This window comes from Pleurodeles waltl, chromosome 8, assembly GCF_031143425.1.
Source record: "Pleurodeles waltl isolate 20211129_DDA chromosome 8, aPleWal1.hap1.20221129, whole genome shotgun sequence".
Lineage (NCBI taxonomy): Eukaryota > Metazoa > Chordata > Amphibia > Caudata > Salamandridae > Pleurodeles > Pleurodeles waltl.
In genome coordinates this window covers 1421341909-1421369013 of record NC_090447.1, presented here as the reverse complement: position 1 = coordinate 1421369013, position 27105 = coordinate 1421341909, and the positions used below count along the sequence as shown (strand labels likewise).

At 47.5% G+C, this 27105-nt stretch overlaps 1 protein-coding gene across 4 annotated transcripts in view; it reads right to left on the bottom strand.

Annotated features, from left to right (window-relative positions):
* LOC138248711 (E3 ubiquitin-protein ligase TTC3-like) overlaps positions 1 to 27105 on the bottom strand; it is a 1399506-nt gene that overhangs the window by 889887 nt on the left and 482514 nt on the right. For all 4 annotated transcript variants that reach the window (XM_069202543.1, XM_069202544.1, XM_069202547.1 and 1 more), the window contains exons 24-25: positions 23601 to 23693; positions 8122 to 8186 (exon numbers count right to left, since the gene is read on the bottom strand). In XM_069202543.1, coding sequence (XP_069058644.1) covers positions 8122 to 8186; positions 23601 to 23693 — 158 coding nt within the window. The remainder of the gene's footprint in view (positions 1 to 8121; positions 8187 to 23600; positions 23694 to 27105) is intronic.

Here is a 27105-nt window from a genome sequence, read left to right as displayed (position 1 = left end):
GTAAGGCCTGTTAGAGGGGTGACTTATTTATGCCGCAGGCAGTGGTTTGAGGGCATGGCACCCTAAGAGGAGTGCCATGTCGACTTTGCCTTTTTCTCCCCACCAGCACACACAAGCTGCCAGGCAGTGTGCATGTGCTGAGTGAGGGGTTCCCTAGGGTGGCATAACACAAGCTGCAGCCCTTAGAAACCTCCCCTGGCCACAGAGCCCTTGGTACCATGAGTACCTTTTACAAGGGACTTAACTGTGTGTCAGGGCTGTGCCAACTGTGGAAGTAAAGGTACAGTTTTTAGGGAAAGAAAGCTGGTGCTGGGGCCTGGTTAGCAGGGTCCCAGCACCCTTTCAATCAAAGCTGGCATCAACACTAGGCAAAACGTGGTGGGGTAACCATGCCAACAGTGGCACTTTCCTACATGTTTGTTATCAAACATCCCATATTGGTAAACCCACATTGATGCCAGTGTTGGATTTATCAAAACATGCACCCAAAGGGCATCTTAGAGGTGCCCTCTGAAATATTACCAACTACTAGTGTGTTAACTGACTGGTCTTGATCAGTTCAGCCACCTTAGCTATGTTTCTGACCACCTAAAGTGAGAGCCAGCGCTCTCGGGGTCCAAAGACAAAAGCCTGCGCTGGGCAGGGGTACTGACACCTCATCCAGCAGGATGGACATTCCATAACAGGAAGCTTCAAAGGCTGAGCTGCCTTTATAATGCGACCCAGGTCTCTCCAAATGGCGGAAAGGAACAACCTCCCCTTTCCAGAACCCATTTTTTGGTGGCAAGACATAGGAAAATTAGGCAGGTTAGGAGGAATGCCCACTTCATCCCAGTCCCACCACTAAGGTGGATGAGCTGAAGTGGACACCACTTTTTAAATTCTTCCATCTTGGGTTGGAAGGAATTAGGCCAATAGGGTCAAGGTTATGCCCACTTTATGACAGAAGCGGACACAGAAAGGGTGTAATCACCCTAAAGGTGGGTAACTCATTGGCTGGCACCTGGCACTCCCTGTAACACACCTAAGTTAAGTATTTAGGTGGCACTCTGGAACCCCAGAACTCAGGCCCTGACGACCTAAGAAGACAAAGGACGAAGAAGAGACGCACCCACGGAAGAGGAGAAGCAGGAGCAGCTGACCTTGTACCAACCCCGCTGGCCTGTCTGCACTTCTCAGTGGACTCTGCACCAGAAGACAGCTCGTCCTGCAGCTGAGCCTCCAGAAACTCTGGGGGACTGCCTGCCTTCGACAAAGACTCGAGGCTCCTGTGAGCAGCAGATTTACTCCCCAACCAACTCCAATGAAAGGACTCGGCAGCTCCCAGAACCAGAAAAGAGACCCAACACCTCAAGTCCCCACTGCATCCGCAATCCACGACCCGAGGTGAAGCAACAGTGCCAACAAGGTTCCCCAGCTGTCCAAAGTCTGAGTCCATCATGGTTTCACCCCTTGTGGAATCCCTGAAGTCACTTGCAGCCTCTGTATGCAGGCCCCTTCTCCCACAGCCTTTGTGGTGACAGAAACCAGACACTTCAAGCAACCACTGCACCCGTGGCCGCCGGCCCAAGTTGAAGTGGTCCCTTGGTGGCAACAATGTCCCTCAGCTCTCCTGAGCTCGAGTCCTTTGTGGTTTCACCCCTCCTGGACTCCACACCACTGTCTCCAGCCTCAGACCACAGGACACCCAACCGAGAGTGCTCTTGGACAAGGAAACCTGACGCCAAAGGATACCGCTGCATAAGTCGCCTCTGGGCCCTGGTGAAGCAGACCAAAGGCGCACCTATGTCCCCGAGCAACCCACATTTGCGACCTACCAGTTGGTTGTCCCCGACAGCCCCCGCTGCCCCCAGCCAGAGCCTGCAGCCTAAATCCACGGAGGCCTATCCCCACTGAAATACATTGGGTCCCCAATGCCGTATGACACCTCTGCACCCAGCTGCCCCAGTGCTGCCTGCAGCGACCTGTTGGTGTGGTCCTTGCCCAGTACTCACCTTAAGTCTACAAGATTAGTCCTGTGAGTCGTTGTAAAGTGCTTATTTGCTGAATGTGTTTACTTCCATTGGTTAACACTGAAGAACTCTAAATTTACACTGTTGATTTTTGCAAGTGAAAAGAATTTATGCTTAAAAATGTACTTTCCTTATTATGAAGTTCTTGTGTTCAAAATATTCAAAATACATATATAAAAAGAAGTGTTACTTTTCTAAATTGTGTCTCTCATGTATTGCCTCTGTGAGTACAACAAATGCTTAGCACTGCCCTCTGATAAGCCTAACTGCTTGCCCATACTCCCACAAAATAGAGCATAGTCCTATTTACTTTTGCCTCTGCAAACCAACTGGGGATCCACTAAACTCTCTACAAGGTGTACTTCTTTTTAGTACACCATATAGAGAGCCAGTTTCCTACAGGGCCTCACTAGTTATACGATGGGTCTCTTGTTAGCACACCACCTGTACCCGGCAGCGATGCAATTGAGCAATGATCTTGTACTGTTTCTGTACAGTCCCCCTGACATACCAAGTAATTAGGATATAATTGTTGGTGACAGCCATGAGTGTTTGAAAAGGTACAAGCATTGACAGGCAAATCGGTATTGACAGTCTACAGCATAAATTAGAGGTGACTACGTTTCATTCCCAAAAACAGCAAGAAAAAAAATAAACCCATCCCAATGCAAGGTCCACCGAAGGAAACTTGTTCGACTAGAACTGTAAAGGAAAACAGGAATTAACATAATGTGTGCAAGTGGGAGGGCTAGTAGCAGCACAATGGCCATGGTGGCCAAGAGGGAGGGGGAAGGGCTATGCACTAAGGATCATGGAGGACAGAAAATCCTAGAAATTCACTAAAAAATACACAAAGGTTAAAGTGAAGTTATACTCATGCACTGTAAAAATCTCTAACTTATGTTAAAAAACCTTAGAAATTCACTGAAAAAACAAAGGTTAAAGGGATGTTATAGTTAGGTGACAATGTAAACCATACCAGTTGAAACTAACAAAACCACTGAAATTCACCCTAAACTATTACTTGCGCCCTCGCCGTGCACCTTTTTCACCCTTGCATATTAAATTACTCATGACATGAGTGTGTTAATAAACATTTGGCAAACCGCCAAGAGTAAGCGCAAGGAAGGCTTTAGCAGACAATACTTTCATTCTGACGAAAGCGCATTGAAAGCTTTATCTGATTATTACACGTCTTTACCTCCAGTACCTATTATTACGCTACCTGTTGTTTGCTGGCTCACAGTTGCCATCAAAATTATTGCAGTTCACAAAGGTGCTGAGCTCCCTCCACAGCTGCTCTCTCGGCCATCAGTGGCTGAGCAACTGGGGAGCAGCAACTCCTTTAGTGCCATGGCTCAGAGTCTTCCAACACCAACTGAATGAGCATAGACTGGAGTAGGTAGGGCACTGGGTCTGTAGGAGGGGAGCAGGGACTAGGGGATACAAGAAAGTAGAAGAAAGAGGTGTAGGGTTCAAAGTCTTCCAGAGGAGAGTGCTTTTGGAAGCTGAGCATTAAGTCCAGGAGACGAACAGAGACTGGGGAAGTGAGCACAGGCTAAAGGCTGCCAAAATAGCGCAGGTAGTGAATGACGCAGTGGGCTGTGATGGGACCTGGTAAGGTCTGGCACAAGAACGGGTCAGTGAAAGCTTCCAGTGATCTTGGTGAGAGAAAACAGATGAGCTGTCCTCTTTGCACACTACTGTGATCAGTCTATAGCTCCTTTCCTGAGACCACTGCCTCTCATATGGGGCTGCTCACTACCTAATAACTACAAAAACTTACAATTGAACATATCCACTGGCGAATGAAATATTTTGAACTGCCCAGTTGCACACACAAAAGCTGCATTTTCTTTTCCTTCCCCCACTTTCCTATTTGACCAGAAATTAAATCAGCATGTTATTCGAACACATTTATGACACAGCCTTTAGTTTTGCAGTATACAGTCTACAAGACTGGCATGTTGCATGAAAAACCAAAGTAAAGAAATGTATGGGACATTTTAATTGGTGCTTAAATAACCGCTTTGTGTGCTCTGCAGAGAGGCAAGGAAAGGATTCGATGAGGATGTAGCTTGAAAATCTTTTTGACAGAGACAGACATTTTGAAAACACACACACACACACACATAGTTTTCAGCCTCAACTTGAACAGCCAATCATGCCCCATCAGAAAAATTCATCCACTCTTTGAATTCACCCACACACTTAGTTGCATGAAATTGAAAACTACGAAACCATATTTGGAAAATTACAGTTGCCATTTAAATAGCCATCTCTCCAACGAGGCCAAGGCGTACATGATAATGTATGCTTAACAGTGACAAGGACAAACGGACATGGATTTTAACTTCAGCTTCAACTCTGGAGTTGTCAATTTCCCCTGCAGTGTGTGGTATAGAAGGCTCCCATGTTGCATGCAAAACGAAGCGACAGAAAAACATTTGGCAAAACATCACCACATATTTATGCAGTTTTTTTCATATAAGGTGAACTCAAAGTTGTAGTAAGTGCTTTGCCCGCCGAAGACAGGAACTGAACAGGCTAACCCTAGTAATTATATCAGCACCTCTGGCCGTTACGTCACCATCAACGCCACCACCTCCACTGAAGACACCCCCCTTGCCGCCAAACACCTGCACTTCCAGATCCACACCGACCCCAGGACCACCCTCAGAGGAACTCTCATCTACAGACCCACTGGACCACGCACCCTCTTCAGCGACTCTATCACTGACTTCATCTCCCCGCACGCCCTTGCCTCGCCGGACTACATCCTCCTCGGTGACCTCAACTTCCACCTGGAACAGAACAACGACCCCAACACCACCGCCCTGCTCGCCAACCTCGCCAACCTCTGTCTCAAGCAACTGGTGAACACCCCCACCCACATCGCCGGACACACGCTTGACCCCATCTTCTCCGCCAGCAACCACGTATCCTTCAGCCACTCCTCCATAATACACTGGACCGACCACAGATGTGACCACTTCACCTTCCGACGCGAGACTCGCCACCTCCGCACACAACCCATCCCACGCAGACATTGGAACAAAATCCCAGCGGAACAGCTCCTCTCCACTCTCAGCGACAACCAACCCACCTTCTCCACCGACCCCAACGACGCAGCCCTCTGCCTCACGCACTGGATCTCCAACTGCGCAGACAATCTTGCACCCCTCAGACGCCTCCCAAGACAGACCAACACCAGGAAACCTCTTTGGTTCACAGACACCCTCCAGGAATCTAAAAAAAACTGCCGCACCCTCGAGAAAGCCTGGCGCAAGGACCACGCCGCAGAAAACATGTCTGCCCTCAAAAACGCCACCTGCGAACACCACCAACTGATCCGCGCCACCAAAAGAACTTCCTTCACTGACAGACTGGACAAGAACACTCACAACAGCAAAGAACTCTTCAACATTGACAAAGAGCTCTCCAATCCTAACGCCAATGCCATCACGCCCTCACAAGACCTCTGCAACTCACTCGCCACCTTCTTCCATCGTAAGATCACGACCTACACGACAGCTTCGGACACCAGACCCAGCCAACCACCACAGAACTTACAACCCCTGCCATCACCCTCAACGCCTGGACTCGCATCAGCACGGAAGAGACCAAAGCTACCATGAACTCCATCCACTCCGGTGCCCCCTCGGACACCTGCCCACACTTCATCTTCAACAAAGCCGACGACATCATCGCCCGCATCTCCAGACCATCATCAACAGCTCGTTTGCGTCTGCCACCTTCCCCGAGAGCTGGAAACACGCAGAAGTCAACGCCCTACTGAAGAAACCTACGGCGGACCCAAGCGACCTGAAGAACTTCCGCCCAATCTCGCTCCTCCCTTTCCCTGCCAAAGTCATAGAGAAGACCGTCAACAAGCAACTTACCAACTTCCTTGAAGAAAACAACCTACTCGACCCCTCTGAGAACGGATTCCGAGCCAATCACAGCACAGAAACCGCCCTCATCTCAGTTACAGACGACATCAGAACTCTGATGGACAACTGAGAAACAGTCGCCCTCATCCTCCTCGACCTCTCGGCTGCCTTCGACACCGTCTGCCACCGAACCCTAATATCCCGCCTCCGCTCCACCGGTATCCAAGGACAGGCCCTGGACTGGATCACCTCCTTCCTCTCCAACCGCTCCCAAAGAGTCTACCTCCCACCGTTCCGCTCAGACCCCACCGAGATCATCTGCGGCGTCCCACAAGGCTCCTCGCTCAGCCCGACTCTCTTCAATGTCTACATGAGCCCCCTCGCCGACATCGTACGCAAACACAACATCAACATCACCTCCTACGCCGACGACACTCAGCTGATACTTTCCCTCACCAAGGACCCCACCAGCGCCAAGACCAATCTGCAAGATGGAATGAACAACGTCGCAGAATGGATGAAACTCAGCCGTCTGAAACTGAACTCAGACAAAACGGAAGTCCTCACCCTCGGAAACACCCCGTCCGCCTGGGACGACTCCTGGTGGCCCATGGCCCTTGGCACCGCACCAACCCCCTCAGACCACGCAAGCAACCTCGGATTCATCCTGGACCCACTTCTCACCATGACCAAACAAGTCAAGGCCGTATCATCCTCCTGCTTCCTCACCCTCCGCATGCTCCGAAAGATCTTCCGTTGGATCCCCGCCAACACCAGAAAGACTGTGACCCACGCCCTCGTCACAAACCGCCTGGACTACGGTAACACCCTATATGCAGGAACCACCTCCAAACTCCAGAAACGTCTGCAGCGAATACAAAACGCCTCCGCCCGCCTCGTCCTCGACATACCCCGCAACAGCCACATCTCCGCCCACCTGAGACACCTGCACTGGCTTCCCATCAACAAAAGGATCACCTTCCGGCTCCTCACCCACGCACACAAAGCCCTCCACAACAAGAGACCCGAATACCTCAACCGTCGCCTCAGTTTTTACACGCCCACCTGTCAACTTCGCTCCGCCAACCTCGCACTCGCCGCCGTCCCTCGCATCGGCCGCACCACGGCAGGTGGGAAATCCTTCTCCTACCTGGCGGCCAAGACATGGAATTCCCTCCCCACCAACCTCAGGACCACCTCGCATTCCGGAGGCAACTCAAGACCTGGCTTTTCGAGCAGCAGTAACCCCCTCGCCCTAGCGCCTTGAGACCCTCACGGGTGAGTAGCGCGCTTTATAAATGTTTTTGATTTGATTTGATTTGATTAGGCCAAATTTCCATCATGTTGACAAACCTTGCCAATGAAAAGCAACATGTAAAATGTAAAGATAGGTCGGCATAACTCCTTTCGGCACTGGACAACAATTTGCAGAAAAAACACCCTGAGCCTAATTTAATACAGGGTCACCTATCCCAGCTTGAGCTGATAGTGGCGCCTGGTGGGCCTGCTGAGTCTAAGAATGGGGCGGAGCCCTTTAGAGTAGCACACACAAAGACTTTCCTGCTTCCTCTGCTCCGTCCAATGACTGCATCGGCTTGGACTCAAATCCCTCCAAATGAATGCACAAGTGAGTGCACTGCTCATGCAAAGCGGCAATTTTACTTCTATTGCCAAAACTAGCCGCCGCACCAGCCTTAAAAAATACGCACAGGGGGCAAATATCAGTCTAAAAATCAGGCACCTGCCAATTAATTTTTCTCCACACAAATGGGGAGAATGTCGCCCATTTGTGCAGGAAATAGCCCAATCTGGCAACACTGCTGCCATCGTCGGCAGTTGGACACGCCCTCCTTTCCGGAATTGTTACTTCGGCTTTTTGGTGAGGGAACAGGAAATGGGAGGTCAAAAAGTGTTATCAGGATTGTTTAAGGATACACCACAAACAGTAAAGGGTTTAGTCCGTTAAAATACCATGATGAGATAAATAATCTCTTGGATAGTAGGGCCCACTCAAAACGACTCTCTTCTTAACATAGTTGTGTCATAGCCTGGGACAGAAGTCAACTAACAGTTGCTTGAAGCTGACTGACAATCATGCAGTACATACCTTTTTCCCATCAATCAAATCTGGAGAGCTTGCAGTTTGACTGACCAGAACGTATGAATGTGCAACACATGAAACCAAGCGTATAAAACTGTCGCAGTTTTAGACTTACCTTGCATTTTTCTGTTTAACAATAGGTTTCTGGGGGATCTTAACTTTGGCAATTTTGACTTCATCCTACGTAAAAAACAAACAATTACATTAATTACTGGATGGTTCTTTATTAAGATGCAAATCCCTCCTGCTTAAAAAAAACTAGCATTGATATCTGTTATTGTAGACATTAGTGTGACATAACAGTGTGCCATCTAAATAGAGTGAAGAGCTAAGCTCTGCTATAACCTTAAGCCCTACAAGAAAGAAGGTTCTTTAAGAAAAGAAAACCCTCTTTCAGAGGAGAGTCAGATGTAAAACACATTTGTACCTTTTGAATTTCCAAATCGCTCTCATAACAGCTGTAACGTCAGTTCCTAGATTGCGATGGCCAGACGGGAAGACTATTGAGTTCATCATGGGTTGTTTTTCACCATCGGAATGTCACAAAAGTTAGCTCTTTCTTTTACAAAAGAAAGGCATCTCTGTCCATCCCAAAGTGGGTTTCTTTTCTTCACAAAAAGATGAAGGACGGAATGATGAACACTGTCAAACATTCACCCCCCATCACAGATCGGGGTTTAATCCATCGTTATGTGGCTTCCCACGCCATTCCAGTTTGGACCCAGCCATATGCAAATCAGCCTTGACCCTGCTCCCCCAGAGAAGCACTGTAGAAAAGCAGCCTCTATCTAGCTTGGTTACCCCCACTTTTTGGCCTGTTTGTCAGTGTGTTTGACTGTGTTCACTGGGATCCTGCTATCCAGGACCCCAGTGATTATGCTCTCTACATTAAACTTGGTTGTTGGAGCCTTTTTCACCCCACATTTGGCATAATGGTACCCCCTAGTATATGGTACATAGGTACCCAGGGGATCCCTATGGGCTGCAGCATGTATTATGCCACCCATAGGGAGCCCATGCAAAGGGTTCTGCAGGCCTGCCATTGCAGCCTGTGTGAAAGGTTGCATGCACCCTTTCACTAACAGGTCACTGTAAGTCACCCTTATGACAGGCCTTCCTAGCCCAGAGGGCAAGATGCAAGTACCTGTGTGTGAGGGCACCCTGCACTAGCAGAGGTGCCCCCACAAACCCCAAGCCCATTTTCCTGGACTTTGTGAGTGCGGGGATGCCATTTTATGCGTGTACTGGACATAGGTCACTACCTATGTCCAGCTACATAATGGTAACTCTGAAGATGGGCACTGAGGGTCCCCTGTGACTCCCTCTCCTGGGTTGAGTCCTCTTGGGCCTTGCTGGTCCCCGGCAGCACCTCTTTTCCACTAACTGTGAGTTTGCTTTTGCCTAGGCTTGTTGGTGGAATTTCTGCACCGATACCCATCTGCAAACTTCCTTCCAGCGTTGGGCTTCATCTGCATCCATCAGGAACTCTTCTCTGGCTCCAGGACTACAATGCTGAAATGTTCCACATCACCGTCGACCAACTCCTGCATCCACAGCTGGGTGGGTAGTAGCTCCTACTACTCCTGGACTCCACTGTGACTCTTGGACTTCGTCCCCTCTCTCCACAGGTCTTCTTTCTTCAAGAATCCATCGCTGGTTTTCTTGCAGTCTTCCCAGGGTGTCTTCCTTTCCTCCTTTTGGGTGGTTTGGGAAAAATCCAGTGTTTTAATCCTGCATTCCTGGTCGCTGGGGCGTACTGTGTTACCTTTGTGGTTTTCTGATACCCCCAGCTCACCTCTACACGTTTTACTTACGTAAGTGGGGGTAACTTGTTCGCATTTAATTTTTTATCTAAACACTGCCTACACTTCACTAAGAGGGGATACCTAGACCTGGTATAAGGTGTAAGTACCTTAGGTACCCACCACAAACCAGGCCAGCTTCCTACATTGGTGGTGCAGCGGTGAGATAAGCACTTGCAATTGCCTTACCACTTTCTCACTTGGTACTTTCCACAGCAAAGACCACTTACTAGCTAGGAATATACACATACACCTAGTTTCAGGACATAGGCCCTCATTATGACTTTGGCGGTCTCTGAGTGAGACCCCCAAAGCCACGGGCGCCAGAAGACCGCCAGTGCTAGTGATCTTCAACCTGCCATATAATGGGGACTGCTGGATTTCCGACACACTTTGGGCAGATATCCGGCAGTAGCCATGCTGGCGGGCGGTGGTGCATTGGCATTGCTACCACCTGCACCGCCCCAACAGAAGGACGCTGCCAGCCGTAATAAGACCTGATGGCGGAGTTCTGCCGGCAGTAGCAGCGCCCCTTCCCGTTCCCTGCCGGACGATCTCCTCACCGGGCAAGGTAAGTTGGGTGCCCGACAGCAAAGGAGGGTGGGAGGTGTTATGTGTGTGTGTGTCTGAGTGTGTGGTGTCCGCGTGTGTGTATGTATGTGTGTGAGCGTGTGTGAATGTGACTGTGTGTGTTGTGATGTATGCGTGGTTGTATGAGTGTGAGTGAATGCGTATATAAATGCTGAAGTGTGCACATGTCTGCATGTCAGTGTGTATGAGTGTGAGGATGCATGTTTGGATGTTTGTGAGGATGTGTGCCTGAATGCGTGTGAGTATGTGTAAGTGAATGTGTGTGAGTGAATGCGTGTATGGATGAGTGTGAGTGGATGCGTGTCTGGAAGTGTAGGTGAGTGGGTGTATGCGTGGTGCATGTGGGTGTCTGTGTGCATGTATGCGGGGAAGGGGGTGCTATCTGAGTAGGTGGCTGGGGGCACTATGTAAGTAGTGGGGTGGGAGTGAGGGGTGCAATGTGAGTGTGAGGGGCGCTATGTGAGTAGGGGGTGGGGGAGCTGTGACTGTAGGTGGGGGTCAGGTGCTTGCTGGGGTGGGGGAGGATCCGCCTACTGGTGACAGGGAAGGAATTCCCTATCACTGGTAGCCCTACCACCATGGTTTTCGTGGCCGTGCTACTGCTGCGGAAACCATGGCGGTGGGCCAGCTCCTAATACCGCCGGCGGTCCTCTGTGAACCGCTGGGTCGGAGATGAACATCTACGGCATGGCGGGTCATACCACCATGGCGGTATGGGTGGAGGTGTGGGAGGTTGGCAGTGGCCACTGCCAGCCTTTTGGTGGTGAGACCGCCACATTTACCCTTGCGGTCAAAAGACCGTCAGGGTCATAATGACCACCATAGCCTCTAGGGTTTGGGTAAGAGAGTGGTCTAAGCATAGCCCTTGCTCCAAACTTCTGTAAGAGAGACTAGGAGTTAGGGAGGTTAGGCACACTCTACACCACTCTAACATGTCTTGCGTACACAGCACATCTCAGCCTATGGGTTCTCACTATGAGGACTTCACCTTTCACGGACTGAGGGAAGTGTGTAAGAGTATGAAACTGAAGACAGGGAGGAACCCTAATAAGAGTCTGCTCCTAGGGCTTCTCCTCCAGGATGACCAGGATCAAGCTGTAGCCAGGAGGCTCCACTCCAGAAGATGACTCCCTAGATAGAGAGCTCAAGAAACTGAGGCTGGATGAGGGCAAGTTGAGGCTGCAACAGCAACATCTAGCCCTAGACAGGGAGGCCTTGGCAGTAGAGAGAGAAGCAGGCATTGGGGTTAGCACCCCATGGTGGCAGAAGCTTTGGTTTCAGTGAACCTAAGGTCAGGGAGGGCTCTTGATTCTAGCAACCTTAGCACAGTTGTTCCCCCATGCAAGGTGGGGGGATGACATCCAGAAGTGGTTTGCTGCTCTGGAGAGGGCCTGTAAAGTTCAGAAGTTCCCCCAGAGACAGTGGGCTGCTATTCCTTGGCTCTCCTTCTCTGACAAGGGGAGAGATAGACTCATTAATGTCAGAGAGGAGGATGCTGATAACTACACAGTTTTCAAATCTGCTCTGCTAGAAGGATTTGGTCTAACTACTGAACAGTAGAAGATCAAGTTAGGAGAGACCAAGAAAGAGTCCTCCAAAGATTAGATTGATTTTGTGGACTGCTCTGTAAAAGCTGTGGATGGTTGGTTACATGGTAGCAAAGTCAGTGACTTTGAGGGCTTGTACAATCTGATTCTGAGAGATCATATTCTCAATAATTGTGTGTCTGATTTGTTGCACCAGTACTTGGTAGACTCAGATCTGACCACTCCCAAAGAATTGGGAAATAAGGCAGACAAATGGGTCAGAACAAGGGTGAGCAGAAAAGCTCACATAGGGGGTGAAAAAGACAAGAAAAATGAAGAAGGTAAGTCTCAAGACCAGGGTGGGGACAAATCTAAACCAAAAGAGTCTTCATCAGGCCCACCAAATTCCTGTGGGGTGGGTCCAAATCCTCTTCCTCTTCCCATAACAAAATGCCTTGGTGCTGTGCCTGTAGGAACCAGGGTAATAGGCCAGGAGACAGCTCCTGGCCTAAGAAAAGCACCAAACCAGCCACCAACACAACCCCCACATCTACCACTAATGCCCCTAGTACCAACAGTAGTAGTGGGTCAGGTATTAACAGCCATTCCAAGGGTGTAGCTGAGCTCACTTTAGGAAGTGTGATGGGGGCTGGCTTAGTTAGGGAAACTACTGAGGCTGTTTTGGTCTCAGATGGGGGCATTGATTTTGCCACCCTTGCTGGCTGTCCCCTTAACATGGGTAAGTACAGGCAGCTGGCCTTGATAAATGGTGTTCAGGCAGAGGCCTACAGGGACACAGGTGCCAGTGTAACTAGGGTGACTGAAAAACTGGTGTCCCCTGAAATACACCTAATTGGTCATCAGTACTAAGTGAATGACACCCATATAAAAAACTGTATGCCACCCCATGGCAGCTTTTGAGTTCAGCTGGGGGAGGGGGCGTTACTGGCCTAAAGAAGGTTGTAGTGTCCACAGACATACATGTAGAGTGTCTACTGGGGATGACTTGGAGACTTCAGCTTGGGCTAAAGTTGAGTTGGAGGCCCCTGGAGCAATGTTGGGCATCCCAGGGCATATTTTTGCTTTGACTGGGGCTCAGGCCAAGAAGCAAAAAGAAAAAGGAATCTTGGAGCCTGGAACAATAGCCCAAGAGGCTCCCAAAACCAAGGGTAGAAATGTCGCGCCGCGCGGTGCGGCGCGAGCCGAGAGCTCGACTTCGGCCGGGCGTTCGGCTCGGGCCGCGCACAGCGTTATTAAGACGCGGCGCGCCCTCAGCCTCTCCTGCGCGTTTCGAGGCCCCAGATTTGCTTGGGGCCTCGTTCTTCCTTCTGCCTTTCACTGTCCCAGGGGTCTCTGAACCCTCTTACCTGTTTTTCTTCGTTTCCTTGTCCTTTCTTCTGTTTGCAGTCTGTTGTGTGCCTTTCTTTATGTCTTTTCCTCCTTCCCAGATTCCTGTGCTTTCCCAGCATTCCTTGTTCCCTATTCTCTATGGTTCCTCTACTATTCTGTTCTATATATTGTTTCCCTATCTAAGATGGTGTCCTTTTACTTCCTGTGGGTCACTTCCTGTTTGTTGGTATATAAGGGCTGTGTTTTTCCTCTTTCCTTGCGCTGCAACACTTTCTGCTCAGTTGGTGTCTTCGCTCCTGATTTCCTTGCCTTTTGGTTTTGGACTCAGCATTCTGTGTTTTCTGAATTTTGCTCCTTTTGGATTCCTGTTTGTTTGTTCTTGTTTTTCTCCAGGACTTTTCCTGTTTGGAGGTTTTTCCCCTTTGGAAGGGGTTTTTCCCTCTGGCGCTACTTTCTGAAGGGCACGGTCTGTTCTTGGTGTCTCCATTGCCTACAGCACCGTGGCTACCAGAAAGAGTCGCCCCTTTTTGGGCCAAAGCCGAACATTGAAGATTCACGCCACCAGATCTGCAAATTCCAGGCGCAAGCAGCACGTGAGTCGTGACAGATTGCAGCGCCTAACCATTCCGACGTCCTCAAACACCATGGATAATACAGTGGCGGCTGCTGCAGATCCGGAGCAATCTCTGTTAACCACGATTCAGCAACAAGCCCAGGAGTTGCAACAACTACGTAATGAAAATGCTGCGTTACGACAGGCTTTGGCCCTCCGCACCAGTGATGTTCCGACAATCTCCGCTTCTACCCCTTGTTTCTCTGGTGAACCAACCAAGCTTCGCGAGTTCTTGGATGCTTTAACGGTGTATTTCGCCTTCCGACCTACTCAATTCTCCCACGACAGGACCAAGGTGGGTTACCTTATCAGTGCCTTATCCGGCCCAGCCTTGGCCTGGGCAACCCCGATGGTGTCCTCCGACGACCCTGTATTGTCAGACTATTCCGCCTTTGTGAGTCGCTTCAAACAAATGTTTAGCCGTCCTGGATTGGAAGCCTCCGCTGAAGAAGCCTTGTGCGACATCCAACAAGGCTCCCAAGACGTCCTGCAATATATAACCCGTTTTCGTCAGCTGGCGGCAGAGACCACTTGGGTGGAACGTACTCTGGTAACATTATTTCGTAGAGGACTCAAAGAAGAAATAAAGGATGAACTAGTGCATTCTACCAGAGCGGAAGATCTTCGTGGCCTGATGGATCAAGCACTGTCCATCGAATATCGTCTTCAGGAACGGAGATCGGAAAAGAAAAGGAGTAGAGGGTTTACCCAGCCAAGTAGCTCACGTGCATACCTGCAGCGTTCCGAGGAACCTCGCACTCCTGCTAGAGACATCGAAGGGGAACCCATGCAGGTGGATACTACCCGAGGTCCGCTCTCTGCTAGTGAACGAGAAGACAGACGCAAGAGAGGGTTGTGCCTGTATTGTGGTTCTGCTGGTCACATACTCCGTACCTGTCCAGTACGTCCGTCCAGACCTTCGGGAAACGCCACCTCCCGTCCTCTGTAAGAAGGGAGGGGACGGGATCTACAGCTATACCTTCCATCAGCTCCTTTAATGACAATACAACTGCCTTGTTCATCTTTCCTGTCCTGTTACAACTTCCTGACGGTCGTCAAGAAAAGACTATGGCATTACTAGACTGTGGTGCTAGTGGTATATACATGGACAAGACATGGGCTGCTGCTAACCTAGTTCCTACTCAAGCAAAAGAAGTACCCGAACAGGTACACACTGTGGATGGATCTTTGATATCCTCTGGTCCTGTAGACACCACTACCCTGATGTTAAGTCTACAGGTGGGAAACCATCAAGAACACATCTCCTTCGATCTTATTACGTCCCCTAACCATACCATCATTCTTGGAATTCCGTGGCTCATTAGACATAACCCATATATAAATTGGGTTACCCGGACAGTCTCTTTGTCTTCGCAATTTTGTCACGAGAACTGTTTTACTTCCGACAAGTATTGGTCTCCGAAAAGATCCTTAGCTACTGAAGGTGCCACTGGTATGTCCATTAATACGGTCCAAGGGGTCCCAGACCACTATTTGGAGTTTCAGGATATTTTCCAAAAACCGTCAAAACCTGTGCTACCTCCACATCGAGAATATGATTGTGCAATTCCATTAGAACCCGGCACAATTGTTCCTTTTGGGAGGATGTACTCCCTCACGGAACCCGAAAGGGAAGTTCTAAAGGAGTATCTGGACGAAAATATACAGAGTGGTCTTATTGTTCCATCGTCGTCTCCGGCTGGGGCCCCTCTCTTTTTTGTGCCCAAGAAGACTAAGGATCTTCGTCCATGCCTGGATTTTCGAGGTCTGAATAAAATCACCATTAAGGATCGTTATCCTTTGCCTCTCATCAGGGACATACTGGAAGCAATCAGAGGGGCCCAACGTTTTACTAAATTGGATTTACGAGGAGCCTACCACCTTTTACGCATAAGAGAAGGCGACGAATGGAAGACAGCATTCAGGACCCCATTTGGCCATTTTGAATATAGGGTTATGCCGTTTGGTCTTACTAACGCCCCGGCAATCTTCCAGAGATTTATGGACTCAGTGTTTTCAGACCTACTTAATCAGACAGTCGTGATCTACCTAGATGACATTCTTATTTATTCTAGAAATCCTGAACTCCATACTTCCCATGTGAAACAAGTTCTTCAAAGACTTCGTGATCATCAACTATTTTGCAAACCAGAGAAATGTGAGTTCGACATAACGGAAGTCAAATATCTGGGCTATCATTTAAGTCCCACCGGCATAGCTATGGATCAAGAAAAGGTACAAGCTATCCTAGAGTGGCCTTCTCCTTCTACCATAAAAGAAACACAATGTTTCCTAGGTTTAGCAAACTTCTATCGACAATTCATTCTAGACTTTGCCAGTCAGACTAGCCACATAACTCACACCTTAAAGAAGGACAATTTAAAGAAGGGGTTTGTCTGGACTGAGGCTGCTGAAGCAGCCTTTCAAAGCTTAAAGAGAGCCTTCACCCAAGCCCCCATCTTAAGACATCCAGATACCACCAAGCAATTTATAGTAGTAACTGATGCTTCTGAGAGAGCCATCGGAGCTGTCTTACTCCAACGACAAGAGGATGATGGCCTTGAACATCCTGTTTTCTATTTGTCTCATATCCTTTCCACAGCTGAACAACATTATTCCGTACTTGAAAGGGAATTATTGGCTCTGAAAACAGCCTGCCTTGAGTGGAGGCAGTTTCTGATGGGTTCCAAGGAACCATTTGAGGTGAGGACAGACCACCGTAATTTACAATGTTTAAGAAATTTTGTATGCCAGAATAGTCGTCAGGCCCGCTGGGCCTTTTTCTTCAGTCAGTACGATTTTTATATTACATATATTCCAGGATCTCAAAACATTCTGGCTGATGCTCTGTCTCGCCGATATCCAGAGTGTTCTCCTTCCTCATCCCAGTATCTTCTAGAACCCAGTAAGATCATTGGAGTGGCTCAGTCTTTCCTGGAAGAAGTACAACAAGAATACGCCAACCTATCGGACCATGACATAGAAGAACTAAGACCATTATTGTACAAAAGACAAGGATATTTTTATTACCAAGACCTGATATTCCTCCCTACAAACAAGGTGCAAAAGAAAGCATTACAAATGTGCCATGATTCCCCTGTAGCTGGTCACAGAGGCATCAAGGCCACACAAGAATTACTTTCACGATTTTTTTGGTGGCCTACCTGGAAACTGGATGTGGAAAGATACGTTCAGGCCTGTCCCATATGTGCCCAAGTCAAAATACCTCACACCAGACCGGCAGGATTACTACAACCTTTGCCTGTTCCATCGGCCCCATGGCATACTATCTCTACTGATTTTATGTGTTCGCTCCCACCATCAGCAGGAAACCGGGTTATCATGGTCACAGTGGATTCTTTCACAAAGATGGCTCATTTCACTGGCCTAAAAAAGCTGCCTACTTCCCAAGAACTAGGTCAAATATTCATAGATCATGTCTTCCGTCTCCATGGACTTCCACATACCATAATCTCTGATAGAGGACCTCAGTACATCTCCCGATTTTGGAAGCATTTTTGTAAAACACTGAATATGAATAGAGCCCTGTCTTCAGGGTTCCATCCTCAGACCAACGGACAGACTGAGCGTCTGAACCAAGGACTAGAGCAATATCTTCGATGCTTTTGCAATTCTACCCAAAGTAACTGGAGCACTTACCTCTCTTTAGCTGAATTTTCCTACAATAACTCAGTCCATAGTGCCTCCAAGGTCACTCCCTTTTTCTGTTCCTATGGTTTTCATCCTACCTCTTTCCCTACTTCTCCACAATCCAACTCTCCTCTACCTGCTATTAACTATTTTTCCAAACGCCTTCTCCAACTCCATAAACTAATTCGATCTAATTTGTTACATACCAAGAGGTATATGAAGAAGGCTGCAGACAAGAGACGTACAACCAATCCAAATTATCATCTGCAAGATAAAGTCTGGCTCTCCTCCAAATTCTTGCCCTCACGTCTCTCTCAAAACAAGTTCACACCTCGTTACTATGGGCCTTTCCGTATTCTCCAGTTGGTCAATCCTGTCACTGTCCGTCTTCACTTACCCCATACATGGAAGATCCATCCGGTTTTTCATGTTTCTCAGCTTAAACCTTATGTGCCTGATCCTTACTCACGTCAGTTTCCTTGTCCACCTCCTGTCCTTGTGAATGATGCTCCTGAATATGAAGTGCAGGAAATCTGTGACTCTCGTCTTTTTCATAAACGACTTCAGTATCTGATTCATTGGAAGGGTTATCCTCTCAGTGAATGTTCATGGGAAGATGCCTCTTCCGTTCACGCTCCTCTCCTGACTCAACGCTTTCACTGTTTATTCCCTCTTAAACCTGGGCCTTCGGGAGGGGGACCTACTGTCGCGCCGCGCGGTGCGGCGCGAGCCGAGAGCTCGACTTCGGCCGGGCGTTCGGCTCGGGCCGCGCACAGCGTTATTAAGACGCGGCGCGCCCTCAGCCTCTCCTGCGCGTTTCGAGGCCCCAGATTTGCTTGGGGCCTCGTTCTTCCTTCTGCCTTTCACTGTCCCAGGGGTCTCTGAACCCTCTTACCTGTTTTTCTTCGTTTCCTTGTCCTTTCTTCTGTTTGCAGTCTGTTGTGTGCCTTTCTTTATGTCTTTTCCTCCTTCCCAGATTCCTGTGCTTTCCCAGCATTCCTTGTTCCCTATTCTCTATGGTTCCTCTACTATTCTGTTCTATATATTGTTTCCCTATCTAAGATGGTGTCCTTTTACTTCCTGTGGGTCACTTCCTGTTTGTTGGTATATAAGGGCTGTGTTTTTCCTCTTTCCTTGCGCTGCAACACTTTCTGCTCAGTTGGTGTCTTCGCTCCTGATTTCCTTGCCTTTTGGTTTTGGACTCAGCATTCTGTGTTTTCTGAATTTTGCTCCTTTTGGATTCCTGTTTGTTTGTTCTTGTTTTTCTCCAGGACTTTTCCTGTTTGGAGGTTTTTCCCCTTTGGAAGGGGTTTTTCCCTCTGGCGCTACTTTCTGAAGGGCACGGTCTGTTCTTGGTGTCTCCATTGCCTACAGCACCGTGGCTACCAGAAAGAGTCGCCCCTTTTTGGGCCAAAGCCGAACATTGAAGATTCACGCCACCAGATCTGCAAATTCCAGGCGCAAGCAGCACGTGAGTCGTGACAAGAAAGGGCAAAAAGTTGCCCCCTATCCCACCCTCCAGTGAGGATTCTCTCTTTGAGGAAGAGGAATCCACTGTCTTGGTAGAACCTACACCTGAAGAGTTGAAAGCTGACACAGCTGAACTTGAAGGTGAGGGGGGGGGCTGCCAGGGAGGATTTAGGAAGGGCACAGCAAACCTGTCCCACACTGGAAGGGTTAAGACAGCAAGCTGTCCTTCAGGGAGCAGGGGATATCAGTGGCACCCACAAGGTGCAGTGGGACGACAACCTCTTATACTCAGAAGCAAGGGAACCCAATCCTTGTACCATCAGGAGGTTGGTAGTACCTCTGCAGTATAGAGAATTATTGTTGGTCCCGACACATGACAACCCTTAGCAAGCCACCTGGGTCAAAGCAAGATTTGGGATGGACTTCTCCCACACTGTCACTGGCCAAATATGTCTGAAGATACAAAGGAGTTTTGTTGCTCATCTTTCACCTGTCAAGCCAGTGGCAAGACAGGTGGCACCCCAAAGGCCCCTCAAATTCCACTACCAGTGGTTGGGGTTCCCTTTGAGAGGGTTGGGGTGGATACTATTGGCCCCATACACCCACCCACTGCCTCTGGAAACAGATTCATACCGGTGGTGATGGATCATGCCACCAGGTGTCCTTAGATTTATAGCCTCTGGATACCTGGACCACTATAGCTCCTGCAGTGGCAAAGACGCTCCTGGGAATCTTCTCCTGGGTGGGCTTTCCGAAAGAGGTGGTATCACACACAGGTACAAACTTTGTATCTACATACCTGAAGGCCATGTGGAAGGAATGTGGTGTAACTTAAAAGTTCACTACCCATTACCAGCCCTAAACTAATGGTTTGGTTCAGGGATTTGATCAAACTCGCAAAAGCATGATTATGGGACTCTCTGAAAAACTCAGAAGGAGATGGGATGTCCTACTGCCATGCCTCGTGTTTGCCTACAGGGAGGTTCCTTAGAACGCAGTGTGCTACAGCCCCTTTGAACTTCTGTTTGGACACCCTGTTAGGGGTCCACTTGCCCTTGTAAGGGAAGGATGGGAGCCACCTCTTAAGCCCCCATAAACAGGACACTGTAGATTATGTACTTGGCCTCAGATCCAGGATGGCTATGTACATGAAAAAGGCCACTAAAAACCTTCAGGCCAGCCAAGAACTGCAGAAGCAGTGACATGATCAGAAGCTGTCACAACTGTGTACCAGCCAGGACAGAAGCCTGTGGCTACCAGGGTACTCGAAGACAAGGGGAGTGGTCCCCACACTACAGTGGAGAAAAAGGGTGAGGTCACCTATTTGGTGGACCTTGGTACTCTCAGAAGCCCCCTCAGGGTGCGTCATGTGAACCGCCTTAAGCCCTACTATGACAGGGCTGATCTGACCCTGTTCATGGCTACTGATGAGGGACAGGAAGAAGAGAGTGACCCTCTCCCTGGCCTCTTCTCCACCACTGTAGTTAGTGGAATGGTCCTAGAAGACAGCCTTTGTGAGCCTCAGAAAGAGGACTGCAAGAACGTCCTGGGCAAAGTTCTCTGAACTGTTTTCTCTGACACCTGGTCAGGCAACATGGTGTGATCATACCATTGACACAGGAGACAGCATGCCTGTTGAAAGTAACATTTACAGGCAACCTGATCATGTTAGAGATTGCATCAAAGCTGAAGTGCAAAAGATGCTAGACCTAGGAGTGACTGAGCACTCTGACAGCCCCTGGAGTAGCCCAGTAGTGCTGGTACCAGAAGCTCAATCACAGAATGGAAAAAGAGATGAGGTTCTGTTTTGATTACAGAGAGCTAAACACAGTCAGCGCCTATATTTGACTGACATCGCCACGATGGACGTGGAGTCGACGTCGCCACCTGACATTGCCCAAGTTTACTGCTCGCAGAAAAATCTTCAAATCCAGTCGATGCATGTTGAATTTCTAAAGTAAGGAATCTGCAACCTGCTCAAAACTTTATATTCTTTTGAGCAAGGCACTAGTGGTTGGCACCTCCATCCTTCCCAAGCCAACAAACAGATGAATATTTTAAGGGATAGTATCCACCAGAAAGATCATTACCACAGGTATGTAACTTTGTATTCAAATGGACGCATCCACCTGCAGATTCCTCACCTGTAGAGTAGATTGCAGGGAAATACACTCCCAAGGAGGACGGTTGGTGGATGGTTATACCACAAACTCCAGCAAGATGGGTCTGGCGAAGTGGCTATCTTGGCGCGCTGTAACGTCCACATAGGAAAACCCACATAGCTGCCTTGCATATCACTGGAGCAGTTGGGACCCCTCTTGCAAGAGCAGAAGTAGTGGATTTTGTCCTGGCGGAATGAGCTGCGATTCCTTTTGTAGGTTCCTCCTTAGAGAAAGCATAGCAGGTCTTTATGCAGAAGATGGCTCAATTTGAAAGGGACCGTTTCTACACTGCTCTGCCTTTCTTGGCACCATAGTATTCCAAGAAGAGCTGGTCTTCCAGGCCTATGTCCCTCGTGCGGTCCAGAGAGTAATTGATATCCTGCCTAGGTCACTGATGAAGGGAGAGTGAAGGCCATCCTGCAGCTCAGGTTCACCTCGTTCCCCCACCTACCCACTCCCGCTGTTCCACTGAGGGCGATCACCATGGAATAAGACGGGTCACCCGGTACCGTATTCACTGTCTTTGGAGGCACTATTGTAGGGCCCTCAAGACCCTGATGTCCGACAAGGAGAATGCAGGAATCCAACAAGAATCTCAGCGCACTTATGACTGGAATTTGCACACCTTGTCGAAAGGATGTGACCATCTCCTGTATCTCTACAATCCTCTGAGTTAGAGGGAAGGCGCAGAAAAAGGTGGTGTCCAGTATTGACCCTATGAACTAGAGAAGTTAAGAGATCCTCAGGTGAGATTTGGACTGGTTGGAGTGTTTGCAGTACTTTTCTAACTGTTTACTTACCTGATTTTGATTTGTGTGTATATTTTGTGTATTTTACTTACCTCCTAAGGGAGTATATCCTCAGATATTTTTGGCACATTGTCACTAAAATAAAGTACCTTTATTTTTAGTAACTCTGGGTATTGTGATTCTTGTGATATAGTGCTATATGATATAAGTGGTGTAGTAGGAACTTTGCATGTCTCCTAGTTCAGCCTAAGCAGCTCTGCTATAGCTACCTCTATCAGCCTAAGCTGCTAGAACACTACTAATCTACTAATAAGAGATAACTGGACCTGGCACAAGGCATAAGTACCATCAGGTACCCACTATAAGCCAGGCCAGCCTCCTACACAACTGTAGAAGACGAAAAGAAAAAGCTGCTGACTTGGAACCAGCCCCTCCGGCATGCCTGCTGACCTAGAAGGACTCTGCCCAAAAGACTTGTCCTGTAGCTAAGCCTCGAAGAACTCCAGGAGGACCGCCTGCCTTCTATAAAGACTTGGACTTCCATGAGTTGTGGAAGTGCTCTGCAACAAAGTTTCAAGAAAGGACTCTGTAGTCCGGGAACAGCAAGGACTAGACACCCGAAGTGACCTCTGCACCCGACGACCACGATCCAAGGTGAAGCCAACCAACAGTGCCTGTCCAGTTCCCCTGCTGTTGAGAGTCCGCATCTGAGTCCACTCAGGTTTCATCCCCTTTGTATTCCCCCAAGTTGCGTGCAGTCTTGTGGGGAGAGAAAACCTGACACCTCAGCAACCACTGCACCCGTCGCCTCAACCGTATCTGAGGTGGGTCACTGGTTCCAATGACACCCCAAAGCTTGAGTTCCCCCACACCTCACCCCCACTGGACTCCTTGAATACTCCTGCAGCCTCAACACGCATGACCCCCCTGACCATGAGTGATCCCGGATGAAGAAACACAATGCCACTGGACCGTGGAAAACAGGACCAAAGGTGGACCTACGTCCTGAGCACCCCAAGTCTACTACCTACCTGCTTGTTATCCCCAACTGGCTTCCTAGCCAGAGCCTGCAGCCTGTTTTCATGAGGACCAAACTCCCATAGGAAACTGTTGGGCACCACATGCCCGGAGTGACCCGGTACTTACCTTAACTCCCTATGATTGGCTTCGTAAGTTGTTAACCCTGGATTTGCTTAACATTGTTTTCCGTCATAGGTTAACATTGAAGAACTCTGAGAATTGCACTGTGTCAATTTTTGAATCTGAAAAGCAGTTATGCTTAAAAAACTACTTACCCGATTACCAACTTCTTGGGTTTGAAACGTATAGAAAAAGAAGTGTTATTTTCAAATTTGGTCTCAGATTTATTCTTCGAGTGTTTCTCTCATTTATTGCCTACACTCCAATAAGTCTAACTTCTGGCCCACACTGCCACAAAACAGAGCATTAGGCCTATCTACTTTTGTCTCTGCAAACCAACTGGGGATCCACTGGACTCTGCATGGTGTACTTTGTTTTAGCACACCATATAGACAGCCAGCTTCCTACAATAACTTAATGAATGACATACAAAAACAGCTTAGAAAATAAAATGACTTTTAAAACAAATAAAATGAGCACAGAATACAAGACATCATAACCCAAGAGATTGTTTTCAATGAGTCAATAAAACTCCCTCACCTGCCATTTCACCAACCCAGAAGAACCGTAGATAAGAATATGACAAATACTGCCTTTACAATCAGGAGTCAAACACGTACTTTGAAGAAAATCCTGTTTAAACAGAGCAAGTTTAAGTTAGAGGTCAATTAACAAACTAAGTACAGCAATGTATACAAGTCCCTCTATCGTTCTAGTACAAAATGTATACAATCACTGAAATCGTTGAGCAAATGGCAGCTAAAAATCGAAATTCTAACGGATTTGGAATGGCATTTTTTTTTGTCTTAAATACTGTCCAGAGGCTGTAGAAAGGAAATAAAAATAAGAATCAATTTATTTAATAACACCAGCAGTCTGCAGTGTAAGTAATGAGTGCCCATCACAATTCGAACATGCTATGGGATCGGTGCAAACATAGCCCTAATGTACAGTGCTTAGGCCATTTTAGGTATTACTATTTGATTCTAGCTACTTCTTGATGTTTTAGTGTTAAATGAAACAAAGCATCACTTCATAACTCTATAGGTTTCTAGTGAATTCCTCTTAATTAACTTTAGATCTGTGCCAGAAATAAGGGGGATCCTGCCAGGTCCCGGCAGCTATTTCTGATCCGGATCTGGGTCCCGAACAACCAAGTGAAATATGCTGAATTTGTCCTGGTGTAATCTTCTGACACTGGGACACAGTTCAGCAGCACCAGATCATTGATTGCTTTCTGCTTGGAGCAGCAACCTGCAGGTGGTACAGGGTTTTCTTTTTTTTCTTCCAGCTGGGCTCAAAACAAAGGGCCTGATTTAGAGTTTGGTGGACGGGTTACTCCTTCACTGAGGTGACAGATATCCCGCCCGACGAAATATAAACCCATGTGATTTATATTTAGGCAGACGGGATATCTATCACCATTGTGACGGAGTAACCCCTCTGTCAAGCTCTAAATCAGGCCCACAGACCTGATATAAAAGATCACCAGTCCTTTTGTTCAAGTATCATCCTGGCTGGAAACCATCTGGAGCCTAACACCTATAAGTCAATGCAGTGGAATGAAATCTAGACACACAGCTAATTACTGGCCAAGTACTTTACAGAAACTATGTTTTAGAGCAGTGATACTCAAAGTGCGGCCCTCCCGACCTTTACATGTGGACCCAGGTCAAAAGTAGCACTGGGCTGCTGTTTTCTCGATTCAGCACTAACACTGAAAAAGAAGTTAAATAAATAGGCAATCCTTTATGTAAAGCTTAATAGAAGTTCATGAAAGGGAGTAACTAGGTTATCCTGCACAGCCTAACTTTAAGAAACACCTTTATTTTTAAAGACTTCTTGCACCAAAAGTGTAAAAATTTGATGAGGTATTTTCAAAATTCAAAGAGTGTAGTTCATTAACATGAAGAGCCGTTTCCCCTTAGTACATCACATTATATCAGTACACTGAGAAGTATTGTTTTCAAAAGCAATAGTTTCAAACATGAATTTACAAACATTAATTAACCCCCATCTCCCCACCCTGAAAATAATGCAAGTCAGTTAAGTGCACATTTTGTCCTGGTATCCTATAATACATGAAAACCATTACAGTTTATTAAATCAAACACAAGAGAAGGATTTGTACAAAGCACATCCAGAAGTCTTGTATTTAAATGTCCTTTTACATAAAATGAAGAATAAGGAGGGAAAGTGAAACTAAACAATTGCCTAGGATCACACAATTTAGGGAAGCCAGAAATAATCCCAGGTTTGGTTTTACATTATGCAATTCAGCCACGTGGTGTATATGCCTCACTTCCCCTACCTACACCCAGCTTACTGGCACTGTATCCCCCACCTTTTCCAGGTATGCCCCCCCCCAAACCGCCACCCTGCTATTATCAATGCGGCCCTGGGCACATATGAGACAAAACCTTTTTGGCCTCTGGGAAAATGTTTGTGAGTACTCATGTCATAGAGACAGTTTTTTTTCTTTGATCGTCTGTCAAAAGCAGTAACTCACTTACCTACTTACATAAAATACAAACCTATGATTTGCATGCTACACAATGTGTTTTGAAGCAGGCACATTAAACCCCTATGCTACTTTAAGCATCAAAACAGTGACTTGACATAAGTGCATTAACCACATGAGTTGTTTTACCATTATTATAACTCCCACAGATCTCTGCGGCAATTGTTTTATCCCTGTAAGATATTTTAAACTGCAGGCTCTTTGACACAAACTAAGCACACTAGAATAGATTTACTGTCAATTCATTCGCAGCAGATTAAAAAAAAAATTAGAAGTTGACTTGACTTTTCATGACTCCATCCTCTTTCTTCTACCATACCTTGACCACCAATTTATGAGTTCCCAGACTACATTTTCTTTCAAATTCCAGCACTGCTTTAAGTGGAAAACATTCCACCCTGTTAGTTTAACGCATAGTTCTGTAATCACAGTACTCTTTCCCCAAAACGGCATCCGTGAATTCTCTAGCTGGAAGTCAGAAAGCCTTTATAACTCCAACATAAGTCGAAGTCAGGTCAGACAGCATTTCTAAAAATACATCGCTGGTTGCGAGGTGTGGACATCAGAGTAGACGCAGTTTAGTTAACTTTTTGCCTTCATGTTGTAGCTGGCCTCTTCACATCAAGGATTCACGGATTACAGCTCTCACAGTGAAAAAAACTAGAGCATGGGTGGAGGCGATAGGAAATGTCAATAGCAAGATTAAGCCCAAGAGGCGGTTCAGAAGTAGCACGAGTAGATGTTTTCTGAAACGTTCGTGGATTGGCTCTGGTGAATTCGCAACATGTTTATGTCTTTTGAAAGCCACCAGCAGTTTCCTAGCCCTGGGGGATTTGCTCTGACTCTAGGGGAATAAGAACAACTATGTGAAATGGAAACTGTCAGTTAAAGCAAAGCTTTTTTGGGGATCTTGGACACATTCAAAACAGAGAACTGATCTCTTCAAATAAAGCGAAAAATGAATGCCATAGTAAAGGCAACATTTTCTTCCCATTCTTCTATCTTCAAATGGTAATTAATAACGTTAAAATTTTTTAAATGAAAATTGTTTTAAAAATGTGGCAGTAGGTGAACGTCAAAGGAATGTGTTAATATCTAGCTCCTGCTTCTGAAATTATCATCTATTGGCAGTGCCTGAAGAAAACATCATTGTCCTTTCTGAAATTTTTTGATGGATAGAGCAAATGATGGGAGAAAAAGTTCGACATTTTTCTGAAGAACTGTGTTTGGGAGGTGGGGAGGGCTGGTGGTAAAGGCGGTGTCAGGAGCTGCTGTGAGTACGGAGATCACTTTTATTCATGAAGCATACTGGTAGGGGCAACAGCAGAAAACAGCAGCAGCCACCAGTGCGGCAATCCTGCAGCAACCCCCGACTCTCGCAACCGCCAATACCGGGCAAGGCATTCCAAAACCCGTCCACACCATCGGTCCTGCAATGCTCAAGACACCAGAGCGTGCGCCAGACAAACTCTCAGTTATGCAGTTGACCACATAACAGCAGGAAAGGGACAACTATACTGCCAG